Genomic DNA, 19,820 nt, shown 5'->3' on the forward strand with positions numbered 1-19,820 from the left:
GGGGAGACAACATTGATCACAGGTAGAGGGATCTGATGTGAAAGGGACGTGAACGGGTGTATTAATAATACACGGGAGCGAAACGGGTCATGTGTCAAACCAGACTTACCTTGGCTTTTAGCCACTTAGTGTGGGAAAAAAAAAAAAGGGAACAAAAAAAGAAAGAGAGAAAACGCACGTCAAAACGACCATGTCTGCACGGATCAGTCGGAGCATAAGCCAGAAGAGAGAAAAAAATACATTCCTTGTTTTTTACACAGAGTAAACATGCAGCAAAACCTGGGAAGGGAAACGCTGTAGCGCCGTCATTACCCCACCCCGACTCAAATGTCAAACTTCAGAGACATCTCCTGATCGCTGAGAAGTCGCTCGGATGAAACGAGCTGCATTTAGAAGATTGTTTACCTGCACGTGTCCTAAATATGTCCTGCCAACAGGGAAACTCATGTTTAGTGAAGAATATTTTTTTATTATTATTATTTTACTGAAAGGCATTATCTGGTGCACGTGTGAGCTAAATTTCTAAAAGAGCCAGGATGTTGATCTGCAGTTTAACAGACGCAGAATCAAGCAGCTCATCTATAATGCAGCTTCCCCAAGTGGCTTTTGTAGGAAGCATTATAGCGCCGCAAATCCACCAGGGAAAAAAAAGAGAGACGATGAGCTAAAACTCTCCTCTTTCAATAAACCCTTCGGCTCGACTATGAATGGAAAATCTTACATTCATATGACAAGATTCTATTTACAATCCAGTTCACGGTAGAAATGCTGAAGCCTTAATGCCCCCATTTTCCCAGTAAATCCTGCGTTTCTGTTCTACCGAATCTGTGCGACAACGTTTCAGTGATAGATTATGGGCAGACAGGTTCAGACTGTGATTATTATCAGATTCGTGAAGATTTAGCGTGTTGAGCTCGGATAAATCGATTGAGCTGTGATCAACGGTGTATCTACGCTCCCTATTGTCACTGCGGTCCCCGATGACTCATTTCAGCCCCATTTTTTATTGTTTTTTCTTTATGTTTTTATTGAGACTCTCTCAACATAATCCCAAAGCTATATTAATCTACAGTTGAAGCGAATCAACACTTCCAACAGCTGCTGCTTCAAAAGCGAAGAACTCAGCTAATGACGCACCAGCTGGCTTTTGTTGCGAAGCAGAAGACGCAGTTTTTCAGTGGTTCGGCCTGGAACTCGTCAGCTATCTTTCTGTGGACAGCAGCCAATATCTCTGGGCTTAAAGGATATCGAGATGAAGGGATCTCTGGGCCAAAACGTCCTATTTGGAGCACCAGTTACTGTCTCAATGCAGGCAAAAACTAGCCAAACGGTAGAAAACAGAGTTTAGTTCTTGTCAACCGTTAAATTGAAGAATTTTCTAAAAAATGTAAAGCTTGTAAGGTGGTACTGCTACACTGTCTTGTTGGTAACGTTGACATACGTGGCATTTACCAGCATCATCGAGCCTGCCGAATGGCCAAAAATCGTCTGTCAGCATCTATCCATGGTCTCCGTCGCCATCTTCAGGGTCCTATTGCTCGAGATCTGTAGCGATCTACATTGGCGGACCTCATTTTAGCAAACTTGACTCCCATTTTCCTCACCTCCAAGCCCAAACCAAACTCCCAACAGCAACTTGCGCTTTAATTTCACCCAGGTCCATGTCTGTGGCCTTATATTGGTGCACATCATGTTACAGAACATTGTACGCAATTGGTACTGATAAAAAAAAAAAAAAAAAACGGCATGCAGATGTTGGTGCTCCAGTATCTGTGCAGCAGTGACCACATGACAATGTGAACAACATCAGAATACAGCAGTGAGATGACGCTCTAACAAGACTGATAAAGACCAAAAGAAAGGACAAGTCTGTGCCTTAAAGACGGGCACACAGTCCTGATCCCTCACATGTGAGATGCCAAGTCATTGCTGATATAATTGAGCTCTGTTCAGATCATAATCAGATTTTCCCCCTACATGTATTTTATTTGCTCTTCTTTTAATCCATTTATATCTAAATCTGATCCAACAAACCCCCGCCCCCCTTTTTAATATTGCATGCAACCACTGCATGATGTTTTGTCTTTATTTTATGCGCTTAATAATACCGACTTTGTGCAACACAAAACTAACATTTAGGCCAGCGGGAACCCTCAGGCCGATCCAACGGATTTAACAGTAAACCGAAGCCAATAAACATGATTTAAACCCTTATTATACTATTGATTCTGGTCAGTAAGTAAACCACGTCTACAGAGAGTCCATACAAGCCAGGCCTCTGACAGCTCAGATACTGTATGAATTAAGATGGAGTATTGACATCAAGTATTGATTGGCTCTTTGGACCGTGACATGAACATATTAGAGTAGTTTAGAGGACTACAGCAGAAATGTGTGGGTGTTTCTGTTTCCCACATTCACTGACTAAATGCAGCATATAAGAAACCGTTTAAGTGAGAAAATCCAAAAGGGATTTGGCTCGGCGGAAACCACGAAGTTCCTAAAATAACGGCAAGCACGTACAGTTTCACTAATTAGAATTTCGTGTGCAAAAATCTGCTCATAGTGCCGAGCTCTAAACAGACAGCAGAGTCGAATGCCAACCATACTATGATTAATGAGTTCACTGCTCAGAAATAATACACAAATATGGTTAAATAATAGCCTAAAAGCACAATAAAACAAAACTATAATGGTTTACTAAAAGGCGTCATTCTGCTTCAGGGAATTGGTGAAAGAGAGAGGAGTTGGTGGTCAGTCGTTGCTCGAGTTGTGCCAAACTGACCTACAAAACATTTTGCACCAATGTTATGCCTGGTTCACACGGCAAGATTTTCCGTCTTGTCGGAGGATTTTCAAAACCTAAGAGACGAGACACGCAACGATAAAAAAACAAACAACTTTAGGTATAACAGGTTTGATTGTACAGAGTGTGTTGTCCAGCAACATCTGTATTGGCTACGGTGCTAAAAGCAAAACTCAAGAAGCTTGATAAAGGGCAGCAACTTGACGCTTGAGTTTCTGTTTTACGCACTGTCCTTAGTTCGCTTAGGAAAGTAAAAGTATTTATATATTTATAGGAAGGTACGGGCTACTTCCTGTAACCAGTATGTCAGTGAACTGCAACTATTTATGCTTACTTAAGTCATGGTATTCTTGGACACAGAAAATAGATTCATTTGCTTTAACGAGAAACGGCTAAATTTTACAAACATATTCACAACAACTCTCGTTTCGTGGTAATAGCTACAGACGAGCTAAAATAAACTCATTGGGTCTCTAATCCAATCAGTGCGACACATGCAATTGATTGTCTGACTGATGGAGCAGACGGCGCTCAAGAGGGAGAATAAACGTGGCAAAAAAATGCCTGTAAACACCAGGAAATTATGTCACTGTCAGGACAATCTCATGACCCTGAGAGCAAGCCCTAATGGCAGAGACATTTATCAAATCAAAAAGCTTCTTCCCCGCCCATCTGATTGAACCGAGCGTTACCCAAATAACTCCAAAACAAGATTATGAAGGCTTAAGTGCCTTTTAAAAACGGCTCATGAAACTCAGCTCTGCTGTTTTCGCAAAGCTCCAAGAAAAGTTGTTTTTGTCTCTTTTTTTTTTTTTTGACCCCAAAAGCTATATGATGTAATCGTTTTCTAGTTCATCTCCACCCCCAACCGGTTCCCACCATCCCACACTCCAAAAAAAAAAAAAAAAAATTCCTGTAGGGTCGGAAAGGGGGTGCTTTCTGAAGATGAAAGCGAAAGCACAAGAGACGCCAGCGTGAAGCAAGAAAAAGACTCAAAGTGAGAAAAGAGAAGGAGAGAGACAGGAACACCTCTGGCAAGAAAAACAAAAAAGAGCTAGACGGGGAAAGCAGAAATAGCGGCAGTCTTAAACGAAAAAGGCCGAGTGGTTTAAAAATCTTTTCTAAAGCAGAGTCCCAGAAAATCAAGACAAGGAAAACAAAAAAAACAACAAAAAAAAAAAAAAGAGTGCTCACCTTAACCCCGTGGCCGACATCGTCCAGGACAGTGTAGTCAATGGGCTTCCTGATGTACCTGACTGGCCGCTCCATGTTGGCTGGTGCTATGATCTTGTGAGTCCTCGACGTGTTTTTGTTCGTGGTCAGGATCCCAATCTCCCGCCTGGCTACCTTCTCTTTGTGGATGTCCACCGTCTGGAAAACAGGGACGACAGGAGAGAGGCTATGTAATCGGCGCCGTAACGGAAAGAAACCTCAGATGTGCGGCTCAACGCCGACCTCCGGGACTCAATTAACTCATCACAGGGCAGCTTAAGGACGTGTAATTAAACCAAGAGGTTACGCTTTTCATCACTGGGATCTTAATCGTTGTTTTACAGCAACCAGTGTGCAATAATGAACGTGAACGAGGGTCAAACCAAGGCCTCCTCGGAATAATATGTCCAATAAATAACTCCACTAAACCAAATGAAGGTTTTTCTGAACATTTGTCGTCTGTCAGCAGAAATTAGGAGCTATTGAAGAGCTCAAACAAGGTCTTAAATATTATAGAAACATTACTATTTCCATTTACAAAGCGATAAAGAGTTTTGGTTTGAATAGAATAATCATAATGACAGTAATGTGACCGCCTGACCGGAGATCAAACCTCCCATATGTGAGGTCTGGTTTTGACCCAAAAGAGGAACTCAAAGTTATTTTGGTTTGGGAGGACAGAGCCACCCCCGGGAGTGTCCACGGCAGCACCCGCTGCTGGTTGGAAAAGACCAGACTTCCAAAAGTCTCCAAAAACACCAGAAAAAGTTGCTTTTTTTGAAACAAAAAAGTCACTAGAAGGCAGTTAGAAACACTGCCTGCACCTGGACCCGCCCTGCTGTGCTCTGATTGGCTGAAACTCTGGCTCTGGTTCGCTTTATTTGTTGATGCCGGCATCAGTTTGATCCCTGCATCATAATTAGATCGGGTTGCTTTAACTTGACCACAACAAAAAAACATTTCATTACCTTCTCATTTTTACATTTAACTCCACCATGGCGACGGAGAACTTTAATCCCTGCGTTTAGTTCGTTATAAACGTAAAAATTGAAAAATCTTGAATGCTATTAAACCCCGATAAGTTAGGAAAGCACGTACATATTTCAGAGGAATGAAATTAGTTTGATCTCCATTTACTGAGAGGCGGCTCTTTTGCAATGAGTAAATGCATTATTCATGCTGGTGGAGGCTAAGATTGTTTTCCTACTAAAATTGAGCCACTGTTTGATTAACTGCCTCCTCCTCTTTTAAAGGAGGGAATCACTTACATCATCTGTGGATTGAAATGGCTTCTAATTTCCCAATACTTCTTTTTAAATAACGACACCAGCACATAATTCCTTTCACACCGCAGTGATCTGGATTTGGACTGATAGTCTGGTCGGCTCCTACGTGACCCACAGCTGGTCCTTTTTAAGCCTGGTTTTCTAATTTGTGAGCTGGGGTTAACGTATGTCTTTGAAGGATGATGCAAAGCACGTTCTCGCAGGAATTGTTAGAGGGGGAAAACAAAAACAGTCCATAGTTTAAAAATAAATAAATAAATAAAATTACACTCAAGGGGGGGAAAATTAATATTTCATAACAGCCAAAGTTGCCCGAGCGTAATTGCTCCCACAGAGATTTCCCATATATATAAAAAAATTCATTTTGTTTCAGCGCATCTGTTTAAATTAAGAGATTTCTACAGTCATTTTCTCTCACCTGAGAAGACAAGAGGTTTAATATAAATTTTTTAAAAAACTGCCAGGTTTCTGCAATGAATGGGGAAAAAAAAAGCTAATGCACAAACGGCTATTTTTTTTAAGGAATGTAAGTCCCAGCGAGGTAATAACTCCACAAAAAGCGCCGGGATCATTTCTAAATTCATCACACTTCATGGCTTGTGTGGAAAAACAACTGAGGCAAAACTGAATCTGTTCACGTGGCTCCTATTATCAGGAACAGTGAGAGGTTCAGGGATTCATTGATCAGATTATTCCAATGTGTCAGCGCTCCCTAGTTCCTCCAAACATGGATTGAGGAGAAGAAGAAGAAGAAGTTATTTTTCCAATCAGGTTTACAAAATCGGTCCAAAACCCCAAATCTCTTATAGCTCTGTAAGTGCCTCCTGCTCTGTTACACGGGTATCTTAAAAACATTAAAAAAAGGTCTAGATGACAGTTTCCTGCTTTTAAACTCAGATAAGATGGAAGTAGTTTTCTCTGGACCTGAGCCTCTTCCAAACAGTTTAAACATGTTAGTCTGGGTGAGATTACTTCGCCCTCCAACCCTCCAGCTCCAACCTCTGAATTATTTATGACAAACACATGTGACACAAATTCGCACATTAAGCAAAAAAAATATTTGGGACTTCCTTCTTTGCCCTGTGCAATACTGCCAAAAATAGGAACCACCAGTCTCAGAACTATAAAGAAAATGGCATTTACTAATTTTAAATTGGACTGATATAATTATTTGTCATTAAAATGTTTCCTCCAAAATACTAAAAATACATCAAAATAATATTTAGTGCAGAGATTAGTTTTCTTTGCTAACCATCTTTACTAATTGGCATTTTATAAGTATCATAATATTTAAGTTCAGTGTACTGTACTGAATAGTATATTATACTGTATTATTTATCTTGTTGTGAATTTTTAAACAGGGGATTGGGGACTTTACTTAAAAGTTCTTTTTAGATAAAACAGGTTTCATTGTAAACTCAGTTTATAGTATTTAAATGAACCCATGTTTTGAAATAAACCAAAACAAAGGAAATAAAGGGAAGTGAAAAGGAGACAACTGGCTTCATCATTCTTGCTCCACAAGTGGACCCTCCAAACAAAAAGACTTTAGCATGATTAAAATAAATAAAAAACAAAATATATAACAAAATAATGCATTTACCTGTTCATTTACAATAACACGTTGAGATACATCTGAGTATAAAATGGGACTTATTAGGCGGAGTACGTACATCATTTAAAGCAACATATCAACCGGATTATGCGCCGGCCGATAGAAAAGAAGCGGACCCAGCGAGGGGTAGATCAGTGTTAGCCTCTGTTGACATTTAGTTACCTAAAAACTAAAGCTTTTTATATCATATGCAAGTGTTATGTTTGTTTTTTTTTGTTTTACTTTATTGTTAGAAATACTGTTGTTTGCAAATACAGTGATTTTTTTTTTTTGACTACCCCCACTGATTGTAGAGAAGACATTGCGCAACAGAGCTAACATGGGGAAGCAAGAATTTCCAGTCAAAACTAAAAATAAGGTCCACGTTCAACCACTTGATAGAAACTCTTCCGTTAAGCAGAAGCGTTGCTGAAATATTGCCTTTAAAGTGGAAAACCGAGTGGCCGTGGTTGTACGCCCTCATGCCGTTCTCCAATCAGTGAAGGGATAACGGCGCTGCAGCTGGCGAAAGAAGGGAAGTGAGAAGGCGACGTGGTACAACCTCGTCTCCTTTCTGTAAAAAAAAAACAAAAAAACAAAAAACAGCTGCAGCTTCAATGGTGTGGGGTCGTTACTCAACAGATGGGTCAAACGGAAACAACTTTATTTTTAAGCCAACTTCCTCACGGCGAGAAATGCTGCCCTGTCGGGTTGCATCAGAATCCACTGACCAGTTTGCAAGAAAGCTAAAAAAAAAAAAAGAGACCTGACATAAACGAGAAAGGCTTGAGCTGTGGGGTTTGACCTGTTTGAACGGAGCCAGTGGGGCTCTTTAATCTGCTTCACTCGCCTGAGCGACCTTCTTTAACTGGCACCACAAAAAGGTGTTTACTGGGTCCCACCGGTCCAACCGTTGGGTGGAGAAAGACTAAACTCTCTGAGAGGCAGATGAGTCACATCTCTCAACCAAAGCCACCCGTGTTTGAGGCCAGAAGACGATTTCCCAGAACGTTCCGACTTTGGTGCTTGGCTTACCCATCAAATACGGGTTTTTGGGGATTTAAAGTAACTTCTGGCCTTTTCTTCTTCTTTAAACAGATCTTTTAAATATATGACTTCTTCTTCTTTTTCAAACCATCTCTTTATCCTGCTAAGACTTGTTTGGAGTAAGAAAGAGAAGAAGAAAAGAGGCCAGTCCAGATCTTTTCTGACTTGGAGATTTTCCCGTTTGGGGATCAGAGTGAGTCAGCACTGCGGCTGCCAGAATCCAGAGACAGTTGTTTTGTTGTCAGGAGTAACCAGACGCTAAATATTTGAGATTTATTAATTTCCTTTTAAGACAAACTATTTCCAAATGTGACGAACGTGCTAATTTGATTTTTGAACCTCAACAGCGTGACATCTGTCTCCAACAACACAATAAGCGTCATTTTTAGCGACCTGATTAGTCTGGATGTGGTTTAAAGACGATACAAAAATGGCAGCACGCTCGGACGCTCTTGACTCGAAGACAGTTTCAAGTTTCCACCTCTTGTTTGAATTCACTTCAAACAAAAACTATTCTTCCCACACATACTGGGACCGGGAAGACCGCTTCATGCCATGACTTCGCTAGGAGCAGGAGGATGATTTCTCCATTAGATCTGACTGTAAGATACATTTATGCTATATTTATTTAGAGGGATCAGAAACATTTCAAATGCTTATCATCCGCCGCCTCGCATGCCGAAGTTTTAAAGAAGTTGTGCTTGAAGTATATGTTGTGAATGACTCTCAGATACTACCACACCAAACTGTGCCTAAGTATCTGTAAAACTGTCAGAGTTGTAACCATATCGGTGTTTGCTCAGGTTGCTTAGCTGTGGCGGCCATCATGAGTCGGGTTGACTCCAAATAGGTTTCTGTTATAGACGTACATCCAGTGGCTACTGTGGGAGAGTTTCACTGAAATCTGTCCCGTGGTTCATGAGATATTTCGCTAACAGACAAACAAAAGAACCCACACGAGCACAGTTACATGGTTAAAGGTGGCAGGCAATAGTGAGGAATTTCAAAAGGAAATTAAAGCAATAATGTAACACCTAACGTGCATAATATTCCTGTATCTGTAAGAAGCTCTTTATTTGGGAAGTGTAATCCAAAGAAGCTATTAAAATTAGTTACCAGTAGTTTTTCGTTAATGTTTGTGACTTGCTGCCTTTAATGTAAGTTTTAGTGAAATACAATTGAGCATGGGATGCAAAATACCTGAATTTAGGTGGGGAAAAAATGCACTTTTTTGTAAAGTTTTTGTAAACTTTTGATTAAATCAGCCAAGAAAACCAATGGATGTTGAGCAGCTCCACACTGTGGTGATACTGCATTTCAAAATAATGTAGCAGCAGCCTCATGTTCTATATTGTGTTAATTAAAAGCCTAAAAAAATATACTTTGTGACACAACTAAATACAAAAGTGTCATTTTAATGTATTGTAAGACATTGGATTTATGCGTATAAATGAATATAGAATAATAAAAAATAATAATAAAGCATTTATATAAAAAATAAAATGTTCCTTTAAAAACTTTCATAACCTAAGATTAAAGCTGGAAGAAATATCCAGAATATGTAACTGATATGTAACTTTTTATTTTGAGAGTATTTCACAAATATTCCATCACTTTCACTGCATTTAAGCTTTTTTATCCACTATTAGAACTATTAGAACCCAAAGCTGTGCTTGTCTCAATTTTAAGTGATTTATTTTAAAATGAAAGAGACTTAAATCAAATTAAAAGACATCTAAAAAGGGGAAACGTTGAGATAAAATGCAAGAACCTGAGGAAACGTCTGCAGGTCAAAGTGAAATGAAAGTACAGGGCTGACCGACTCGAAAAAATCATCTATAGATGAACGTCGCCACCAAACTAAATTTAGACTGCCACCTTTCCTGTTAGAAACGGCTCGCGGGTCTCCTCTCAGCTCAACAAACAAAACCTCATTTAGCCGAAATATGCAGCCATTTTCACCTACAGTCAACAATGACTCTGTTTTTCAAACCCACTTTCCAGGAAGAAGAATTGTCTTATTCAGGCCACTGCAGACAATAAGGGGAGGGGTGGGTTGGGAGATTTGAGATTCAAGAGACAATCTCGAACACTCACGTCTCTTTGATACAGAACTCCGTCTCTGGGTGTCTGAGTAGGAAGGAAAGAAACATCTTTTTCAGCTCTTTGTGTTAGGCTGGCTGCAGGATTAATTCCTCGGCAGCTTTGCACAAACAGAGACGTCAAGAAGAAGAAGGGGGAAAAAAATTTTTTTTAAAAAAGGGCTGCAAAACGAGAACAGCAGGAACAGCGAGGTTCGGCCGTGTGTTTCAGCACGCTGCTGCACCAGGCAAACACACCCTACATACCAATGTCTCTATGGTCCGTCGGAGGAGACAAAATGGTTAATGACAGAGCTCGAGTTAAAAGACGGTTACGAGATGTACGGGAACCCAGCAGCGAGGCATCTTCTGTGAGCGACGCGACCATAAAGGGAGCTTCTGCGGTTTGTGAGCCAAGAACACGAGGACATGAGCTAGCCTGCCGCTGCTAAATCTAAATCAGAGCTTCATGGGAAAAACGAATTGTGTCATAAAATTCGGAGGAGATAATGGTTTTAAAACAATCAAATGAACATTTGTGACACTCAGACCGAAGCGGAAGTCATCCTTCATGAGAAGTCATGAAATCGGCCCGGGCCGAACTGTTTCTCACAGGGGTTTGCGCCAAGTGTCGTGTGATTGGTCAGAAGTTGTCGGTGGTTGAGGCTATTAGGAAATCCAGCCGTCTTTACGACTGCTCCAGCAAATCTTAGAAACCTGTGAACTTAAATAGGCCGCGAGGAGACACATGCGGCTCTTCGTGGCTGTGGCGGCCTGGAGGAAGTACGCCTCGGGCCAGGCAGCGTAGGGACACAATCCCCTCGTTTGCCATATTTGCAAATGCCGGACGTCGTGCGCCGTCTCAGTCGGTTTAATAAACACGTCTGGTCGCAGTGAGGGAAGCAAAAATCTGTACAAGGACAAGCCGGCGGGAAGAAACCTGTTTTAACGCTGCCGGAGGAAGGAGAAGCGATCCCGGGAGTTCTGAGGCGAGGGTCTCGGGGACGATGAAAGGTGTGCGTCAAACCGAATGTCTCTCGCAACAACGCGACCGCAAAACTTACAGAGTACGAGGGAGCCTTTAATGTGGACTGAGGACAGGATAAGGTTAAAAAGGTTAAAGCCTTAAGTTTGATCATAACTGTGCAAAAAAAAAAAAAAAAGATGACCAAGCACAATTGGTCTATTTCAGTTTACACAACTAACAAGGTTCTCATTTACCCGTCTGTGATGCTCGATGTGTTAAAGCAGCTGTTTTATGATGAAGTGTTTCTCCTGCTTCTGCCAGAACAACGCTGACTAAATTACTTTGTTTAGGATGTTTTTTTTGTTTCAGTAAATACAGTCATTTACTCTAAACAACACTGTTTTTAGGTCAATAATAAAAAAGCAGCTTAGCACAAAAGCAAGTAGTATCAGCAGCTAGCATTTCCGGTCAGAATATCACATTTCTGCTGGAATAACCATGTAATGTGAAACTGACAGCAAAGTGAAAGTTTATAAAACAGGGCTTGCATGAACTGTTATGAATTATTTTCAGATTGGAGTTGTTTTAAGATGGCACCAGTCTGCTTTGCATGGCCCCGTTTAGATTAGTAATTCTAAGCTTTGGGTGTAAATCTAACAAAGGGTCTAAAATATGAATAAATATTTCTAACAAGATGACAAATATTGAATCCTTTTAATTTTTTTTTAATGGTTTGTAAAAGAAGTAAAGAAAAAGTGCAAGAGATCTGAACAAGTTATCTTTTTTTTTTTTTAGAGAATTTAAAGACCAAATGACAATTTAGCAGCGTGAAACAGTAAAACTATACAGTCATGTTTGACAAGATAAAACAAATATTCAGGAACATTAGATCCCTCAGAAGTGCTTATTCCCATCTCTTTCTGCGTCTATGATCTCATGTCCTTTCAGACTGATCTAATTATTTTGGAACAAGCCCTGAGGAGAAACCATCCTCCAGCACACAGTTTTGTATTTGAACCAGTAAACTTCTGGTCTTTGCCTCTGGGCTGCCGGAACGTTCCCGTCCTCCGGTTCTCACAACATCCAGCCTCATGTATAAAGGGCTCCTGGAGCCCCAAACTCTGCGCCGAGCCAAAACGGCTGCTGGAGCAGAGCAGACGCTCGTTTATCTGTTCCTGACTCTCGGCGTGACTGCAGCCAGAACATCTGAAGTTCATCATCTGAGGAGTCAAGCGGCTGTTTAAAGCCTCTTGGAGCGGTTGCTTTTTGTCAGAGCAACACAGAGCGTGTTGGAGACACTGACAACAAAGGTCAAGGAACCCGATGGGAGCTCTCGGTTTGGCACCCCCCAAAAAATCCGGATTCCTTTAGTAAATCCAACACTCCGCGAAGGAATCAGGAGCAGAGGTTGCGAAGATCGGACTTGTGTGAAAACGTTCGGAGAGACAAAAAACCTCTCCCACTTTCGCAGCAGGAATGAAACAAATTAAGAGTCAGGACAGCGTGCCAAGGTCAGAGCTCCGCCTGCTAACACAGCCCATATCAAAACACCTTGGCGGACATTTACCAATCTCACTTTGGGCTGCGGCCAAAGCAGCCTTCTGCCTGAGCACCGAAACGTTGCATACCAGCTCAAAATGAGTCTCCACCGCTCCTCAAATTGGAATCAGACAACAATGGAAATTATAAAACGCCCCAATCCAGATCCCAGCAACTCAAGTGTGAGGAAACGGGTGTTTAAGATAAATCAAGCGCGGCAGCTGGTAATCCCTTTTACATTCGTCTTTCACAGGGAGGCGGCGCAGAGCAGGGGTGTAATGTTTAGATGGGTGGTTAAGTGGGGGAAAGAAATGCGCTGGTGATGATGATGAACTGCAAGGGGAAGGTGATGGAGGAAGAAGTGCAGGCGAGGAAACAAATAATGAGCCGAGGAGCAGTTATTCACGGAACAACCTCGGCCAGCAGTCATTTCGCACCGAAGCCTCACCTCCTGTTTAACCTTTACTGGACAGACGGAGAGTTTGTGATGACAGTTTTCACATTAATTGCACAGAGATGGGATAAAAAGCTAGATGAGACCGCAAATTATTATTAGTTTTTTTTTTACTGCCGGTGGATTGTCTCGGCATCGTGAAGCCCAACAGCTGCTCGTCTGGGTGGGAAAACTGACAGGAAAACAGGAAATTCTCATGACAGGGTCAAGGCCATCCTTAAACTTTGTTACAACTGCCTGATACAAAACATCCAAACTACAATATATCTTTGTTTGATTTCAATTTCTATCTCAACACTGACTTATAAAATCTTTATAAGCAGTTGGCATCAAATTAGAAGTAGTTGGTTATCAGGCAAAACAATTTGCAGCTATACATCTTTGGTTTAGCATTTATTATACATAAATAAATTGTTTCTGGCAGATTAATGTTAGTAAGGTTGTAATATTTGCTGCTTTTTTGCATTTAGTGTCATTTTAAACCAAACATCTTCAATGTTTTGGTTGGAAATGCGCAACTTGGGCAACTTGGGCATATTTTTCATTTCACAGCCTCTTTCATTAGATAAACCAATAAAGAAAATAACCCTTATGTCAAGTTGAATTAAAGCCTTTTTAAAGAAGGCCACACTTTAGCTACTCTTGCCAGCACAGAGCGTAATTTTCAGATCAGTAAACCACCACTGCCCTGAAGCGAACGAGATCCGCTCGCAAGGATACTTTACTCTCAGAAAAGGCGTGTTCGATATCTTGCGCTCAGGAAGTGGGAGAAACCAAAGAGAGAAGCGGGAGGGAGACCAAAATACACACAGAGCAGAGGAATCTGCAGGAAACACAAGGAGCAGACACACACACACACTCCCACAAAAAAAAAAAAAAAAAAAAAAAAAAAAAAGGCTATAATGCTCCACATCCTGTTTGGGTAAGTGCCTTTCTTCCTTGAGAGGAGGTCAAAAAGTCGCCTCTGCAGCAAACAGATGCAGCTTTGACAATGCGTGCGTTTTATTATCGTTGCACTGCGGAGGCGACTGGATGCAACTGAAATGACGAAAAACTGAAAACGGGCTGAGCTCAGAAAAAAAAAAATGTAAAAATGAAACTGCTGCAACGATCACAAGTGATCTCATAAGAACAGCGTGCAACCGTGGATCTCGTGGCTGTGGGAACAAACTGGTGGTGTCCATATCAGTGTGTGTGTGTGTGTGTGTGTGTGTCAGCTGTTTTCAGCATCCAGCCTGTTGTTGGGCTGCTCCATCACTCTGGTCACTGGGTTCAGCGTGAACATGGGCCAAATCCAAACACAATTGATTTACCTCTCTGTAAAAGGATCAGTACCGGTAAAAAAAACACACACTAACTTCTGTGATGTATCGTTGACACAACCATTAACACATTTATCAGCTGTTTGATTTGATTTCACTCAATTTTTACGTATAAAATGAAAAAAAAGGGGCCACTTTGTGGTATAAAACTGGTCACTTTGTCCAGTCACACTTATTTTAACTGAACAAATAACGTAAATAAAATCTTGCATGTTGATATTCCTTTTAAAAGTCTTAATAAGGGATGCTGTGCTGTTTAACAGGAACTTTTAGCAAACAATAGGGATGTGCTGCCAAGGTATAGTACCAACTAATCCAGCCGTGTTGAGCTGAAAGTGAGAGTTTTCGTGATTGCAAACTCATAACCTGAAAATAACAACACTTCTATGCCATCAGGCGGAAAGACTGAATGTTGATGTCTGGGGCAGGCACAGATTTAAAAGCTTAAATAGTCTTAAAAGTCAGATTATCAAATAACTGACCCCTTAAAAGGAAATAAAGTCAACTTTTAACTTGCAAGACATGATACAGCATTTAAAGGTTGATTCAAAGGTTGGCATTTCACTCATCTAATTTAACCACAAAACAATGTTTATTTTTCTTTCTTTTTTTTTTTACTTAACATGTTGCAGCTGTATTATTGCCCAGTAGATGTTGAGCCTATAAATCATTTCATTTGAATCTAATGATATGAAACTTGACAAATATGGTTAAAAGGATTGGAAAATTCAACAGTCTGCATTCCTGTAATCAGAAAATATTCAATAATACATTTTTTTTGTTTGTTTTAGTCAATCAATGATTTGTGCCTTGTGAGACAAAGTCAGAGTTTTAGAGATCAAACGTTGTGGTAAATGTATAAATGTTTTGTTACAGCCTAAACAGCTGACATTTATTACTTACTACGTGTTGCAATTTTCGCCTGCTTTTGTTGTTTGTCCTAATCTTAGCAACAGTGGTTTTCCTGTATTGTTTTTTTTGTTGTTGTTAAAATAAAAAGAACTCCTCATCTGTTGGTTAAGCCAGCTGTGTTGAGCTCATTCTGCAGCCCAGCCATCCGACTCGTCCACTATGAACACCGAGGTCTGAGTCAGTTTTTCTTCCTGCTGCCGTGAGTCAACGTTCCACCAGACTGCTCGCTAAAATTCGCGGGGAGTTTCCTCTAAAGTGTCATGGGCACGTGCAGAGAGCAGAGATAGCTTCACTCACAGCTCAGACATGTTTGTGTTTGAGGGTAAATGTACCATTAGCTACTTTGACGCTCCAGGTTTCAGTTTTTACTCTATACTTGACTGTTTTTGTACTAAAAACTGGATTTTACTTAGATCTCATTTGATGAAATTGTCCCACGCTTTAGAAAGTTCAACCATAAAGACCATCTTGGTTGATGTGCACCAAAGTGTTATGGTTGGTAATATTGTCAATTATCCTTAAAGTTCAAAATTATTAAAATATTTTAAGATTAAAGAAGGAATAACTATGGAAGTCAATCGTAGCATTAGTGCTGCGCGTGTAGCCTTAACAACCATTGTTGTGTTTAGTTTGGTGCATTTTTAAGCATTACTTTTGACTTTATTGGTGCGTTTCATTAACAAACAAATAATAATATTGAATGCCATGATGTGAACGGACATATTAATGTTGGATTTGTTTACGTAAAAGGAATCTGCAACATTAGATGATGTGAATTCTTAAAAGGGGAATCTTTTATCCACCACGTTCTGTGACTGTTTTTACAATGAGGTTACTTTCTTTCTAAAATCTACTTGATTGCCAATCTTCCCTTAGATTTTTTAGATGTCTGCATGCATCTGATAAAATCTAAATTAGGCGATTGGGATTACCGGAAAAAAGGGAAAACCACCGCGCAGACACAAACAACCACTTTTCCCCATGTCTTCCCCTCTCTGTTTGGGGTATCACGGAGAGTCCTCAATGCGAGGCCTTTTCTCCCACTGAATAGACAAAGAGTTCCCTGTTCGCAGCCTCTTAGCAGCCACTTCACACTCAGCACAAGGTGGAAGCCCCGCAAGCTACTCTTTTCACCCCCCCTCAGCGCTTCCGGCTCGATGCTACAGAGGCTCACGAAAACAGAGGAAGGCGACAACTAAACTAACAGCAGACACACAACAGATCGTGCCTTCGCCGAGACAACAAACAATAACAGAGGCAAAGGTGGCAACAAAACTAACACCTTCCAGCATCACGTGCAACAGAATATGCATTTGCAGGCCACACATCCTCTTCGGAGATGGTTTTGAATTGAACACAACTAATTTTTAACCCTGTGCCAAAATAGTGTGATTAAAACAAATTCCTCTTGTTTCGTATAAAAACAGCAGTGTTGTAGCATTGAGAAACATCAGAGCCACTCTTGGTATAGTTAGTGAGTCAGATTGAAAATTATAATTTGTCACACACGTGATAGGCTGGCAACCGATGTGTGATCTTTCAGAACTTCTTCGGCTGAGTGTGACAAAGAAGGTACCAGAGAAAGTGCTTGAAACAAGAATTCAAACAAACAAACAAGAGTAGCTCGAGCTTGCAAAAGTCTAAAAAAAATATAAAACTTGACAGATCGAACCCAATGCAGAGTTGTTCCAGATTTGGTAATATTTGCCGTGACTCATCTCTGTGACCTTCTGACTAGCCTTTTCAAACACAGATATCATTTATTCAGAACTGAACATGGCAAAAACCACTAAGTGAAAGCTGTCTTGGTTTGCCAGCATAAAGAACCCAAGAGAAGATGGATTCCAGTTGGAGCGATATCATCAACAAGCAGACACACCCCGACCAGAGACGAAACGAAGAGGCTCTGATCTCATCACAAATACTGAAGCATCTCTGGCTTTAGCGATGGATGGATACGTACTTAAAGAAAGAAGAACGAGCACATTAAAGAGAAGGAATATAATGGTTTTGTTAATGCAAGGTCAGTGAATTCTGCAGCGTTTATTTAAACTAAAGAGAAATTGAGCTTCTTCATTGGCACTTAAGGTAAATTGGTTTCTCTTCTCCTGATAAAAAAAAAATCCCTAAGTGCTACAGATTCTTAATCATCCTCTATAAGGATGCAACACTGGCCTTAAGAGCCTCTGATAACCTCATATCTATGAGCAGTAAAGAGAAACATAATGGTCCACCTCTGAACAAGATGGGGAGCAGTAACACCTCCGCATCCTGCAAAAATGACGGCCTGGCCTCCGTTTTTCGAACAAATCTGTGCTTTAATACGACCAACACCTTGAGACTTCTGCTCAACCTCAGTCTAAAAATAACGAGGCAGCGGTGAAGATGTTACGCATAAAAACATTAGTAGTGTCGCGTTTTGTAGCAGGCGGAGCAGCCAAATCATCCAGACTTTGAGGTTTTTTTTAGTGTATTGTATTGTACTTTCAGTGCACTGAAACAGAAACAGAACCAGCAAACCTAAAGTGACACTGTTAGCTCACCTCAGAGATTTTACTTGAACAATAGAAAGTCCTCAGGAATGGGTTTAATGTACAATGTATGGTCATTCTCACGGATGTGAACCAGACGACAGAAATCAAAGAATGTAAGCTAAACAGAGTTTATCGTTTGACCTTCTTTGCTGAGGAATAATGTAATATCTGACTGTCTTTTATGTTGTTCTTCAATGCTGATCAAAGGGTTGTCATGGAGACCTTGACAGGCAGTGGCATCGTGGTGACCTTGCTCTTGGCTGGATGCTATTTGACAGAATATTACCTGAAAATCTACAGAGAGCTGTAAACAAGCCCCTTTTTGATTGTGTGTTCATGCCCTCTTTAATTGTCACCCTCCATTTCTTCTGCCTTTTGTCTGACTGTCGAGACCTCTCCCTCTATATCTGGAACCCGTCAGCCTTTCAAGTGCACCATTAGACCGAAAATCTGACCTCGACAATCTGACAAACTCGACAAAAACACTGCGGGGGAAAAAAAAAAACCCTTTTTCGAAAAGCAGACAAGCAAAAGATAAAAGCAAACAAAGAACTCCTTCCAGCGAATCCTCGTATTAAACACTTGTTGATTGGATTCATTTATGTTCGGAGTTTGGTGAACGAGTCAGTTTTGAGCTGTAAGATCAATGTCTGGAGCTTTTTGTTTGATTTGTCTGAGCGACAGGATTTAACTACACATAGTGAACGCCTCATCTTACACGTCTAAAGCTGTATACCCCTGTGCATGTTCATATTAGATGTGGTGAATGTACACCTTTCACCTGCCATTCAGGCAGAACTTGAAAAAGACCAATAAGCCAATAAAAAGGAAGCATGCATACTTCTGTGGGGCCACATGCTGTCATATAAAACTACAGAGTCTGTGCAAAAATGTGAGAGAAGAAGTAGGAGTTGTGGGATTCCAGTCTGCACAGCTGTATTTGGTCTGCGGTATGCGAGTCGGTGCGTATTTCTGACCTGAGAGATGTGGTTGATGGAGGACTCCATGCGCCGCAGCTGCGAGGCCTGGATGTCCAGCAGCTGCAGCACGTTGTTGGCTAAGGCATTGATCTGGTAGGCCACGCTGGCCAGGGACTGAGTGGTGTAGGCTTTGGTCTCCTCCAGTGCTTTCCTCTTGTCCTGGGCCTGAAGACAAGACGGTTAAATATATTAACACATTGCATCCAATTACTCCTGATATTAGAGGACAAACTCGGCCTCGTAGTGTGTATTTGTGTCAGTTTTGTGGTCGTTTTAGGCCACCAAATGGGGCAAGGCATCCAGCTGTCCCCCTGACTCACATTCCACAGATACCAGGCTCCGTTTGAAGGAGCTTAGATGGCGTAAATTCTCCTGCAACCACTATATCCAAGCTTAAAATAAACACCCGACAAATTCAATTCAAGCATTCAAGAGGACCCACTACTTCAGGTAAACATTAGAACAGCAAGTCTCAGCGAGAGTTAAATGCAAGCTAACGTGCATGCTCGTGATTCTGACCTAAAATAAAGCTCGGCCAGCCTGGATTTCAGAACAAAGCACTCACATCAGAAATAGATAAAAAAATGTCTAATTTTATTTTCTGACCTAACATAACATGTAATATTAAATCTAAGCATAACACGTCAACAATACTTTAAATAGTAAATGAACCAAAAACAGCAGCTTTAGTTTCTTTATTTGATAAATTTGCTACGAGGTCACAATTAGATTGCTTGGGAGTAGGCTGCCAACGTAGGGACTTAGTTAATAGGTTTGCTGCTTCTTCCAAATAAAAATAAAGAACTAGGGGTGTGCTGACTGCTTGGCAGGAGACGTGCCGAGGTGGTGCTCTCGTAGTTATCAGCGAGTTGTTTAGCAGTAAAGTTGGAGGGAAGTGAAAGAGGTGTGAGACAACACAAAAAGGAAACAGACTTTTTAATGGAGATGAATATATGACACTGCCTTATAGGCTGCAAGCTTTCCTTTAGAGCACCTGCTGTGTCAAAAACAGGTGAGTAATTGAACCTAATAGTGTGCTCTGTGAGCAAAATAACTTAACCTATAACACTGTTTATATTGTCATTT

The 19,820-nt window shown here is 40.8% G+C and overlaps 1 protein-coding gene across 8 annotated transcripts in view; it reads right to left on the reverse strand.

Moving 5' to 3' along the window:
- The window catches only part of abi1a (abl-interactor 1a), a 42,372-nt gene that overhangs the window by 12,995 nt on the left and 9,557 nt on the right, over nucleotides 1-19,820 (reverse strand). For 5 of the 8 annotated variants that reach the window (XM_017406559.3, XM_017406562.3, XM_017406561.3 and 2 more), the window contains exons 2-4: nucleotides 18,732-18,899; nucleotides 4,001-4,177; nucleotides 110-124 (exon numbers count right to left, since the gene is read on the reverse strand). In XM_017406559.3, the coding sequence (XP_017262048.1) occupies nucleotides 110-124; nucleotides 4,001-4,177; nucleotides 18,732-18,899 (360 nt within the window). The remainder of the gene's footprint in view (nucleotides 1-109; nucleotides 125-4,000; nucleotides 4,178-18,731; nucleotides 18,900-19,820) is intronic. The other 3 variants (XM_017406560.3, XM_017406563.3, XM_017406566.3) reach the window with 1 other exon arrangement.

Source organism: Kryptolebias marmoratus, linkage group LG21 (assembly GCF_001649575.2).
Source record: "Kryptolebias marmoratus isolate JLee-2015 linkage group LG21, ASM164957v2, whole genome shotgun sequence".
NCBI classification, from domain to species: domain Eukaryota; kingdom Metazoa; phylum Chordata; class Actinopteri; order Cyprinodontiformes; family Rivulidae; genus Kryptolebias; species Kryptolebias marmoratus.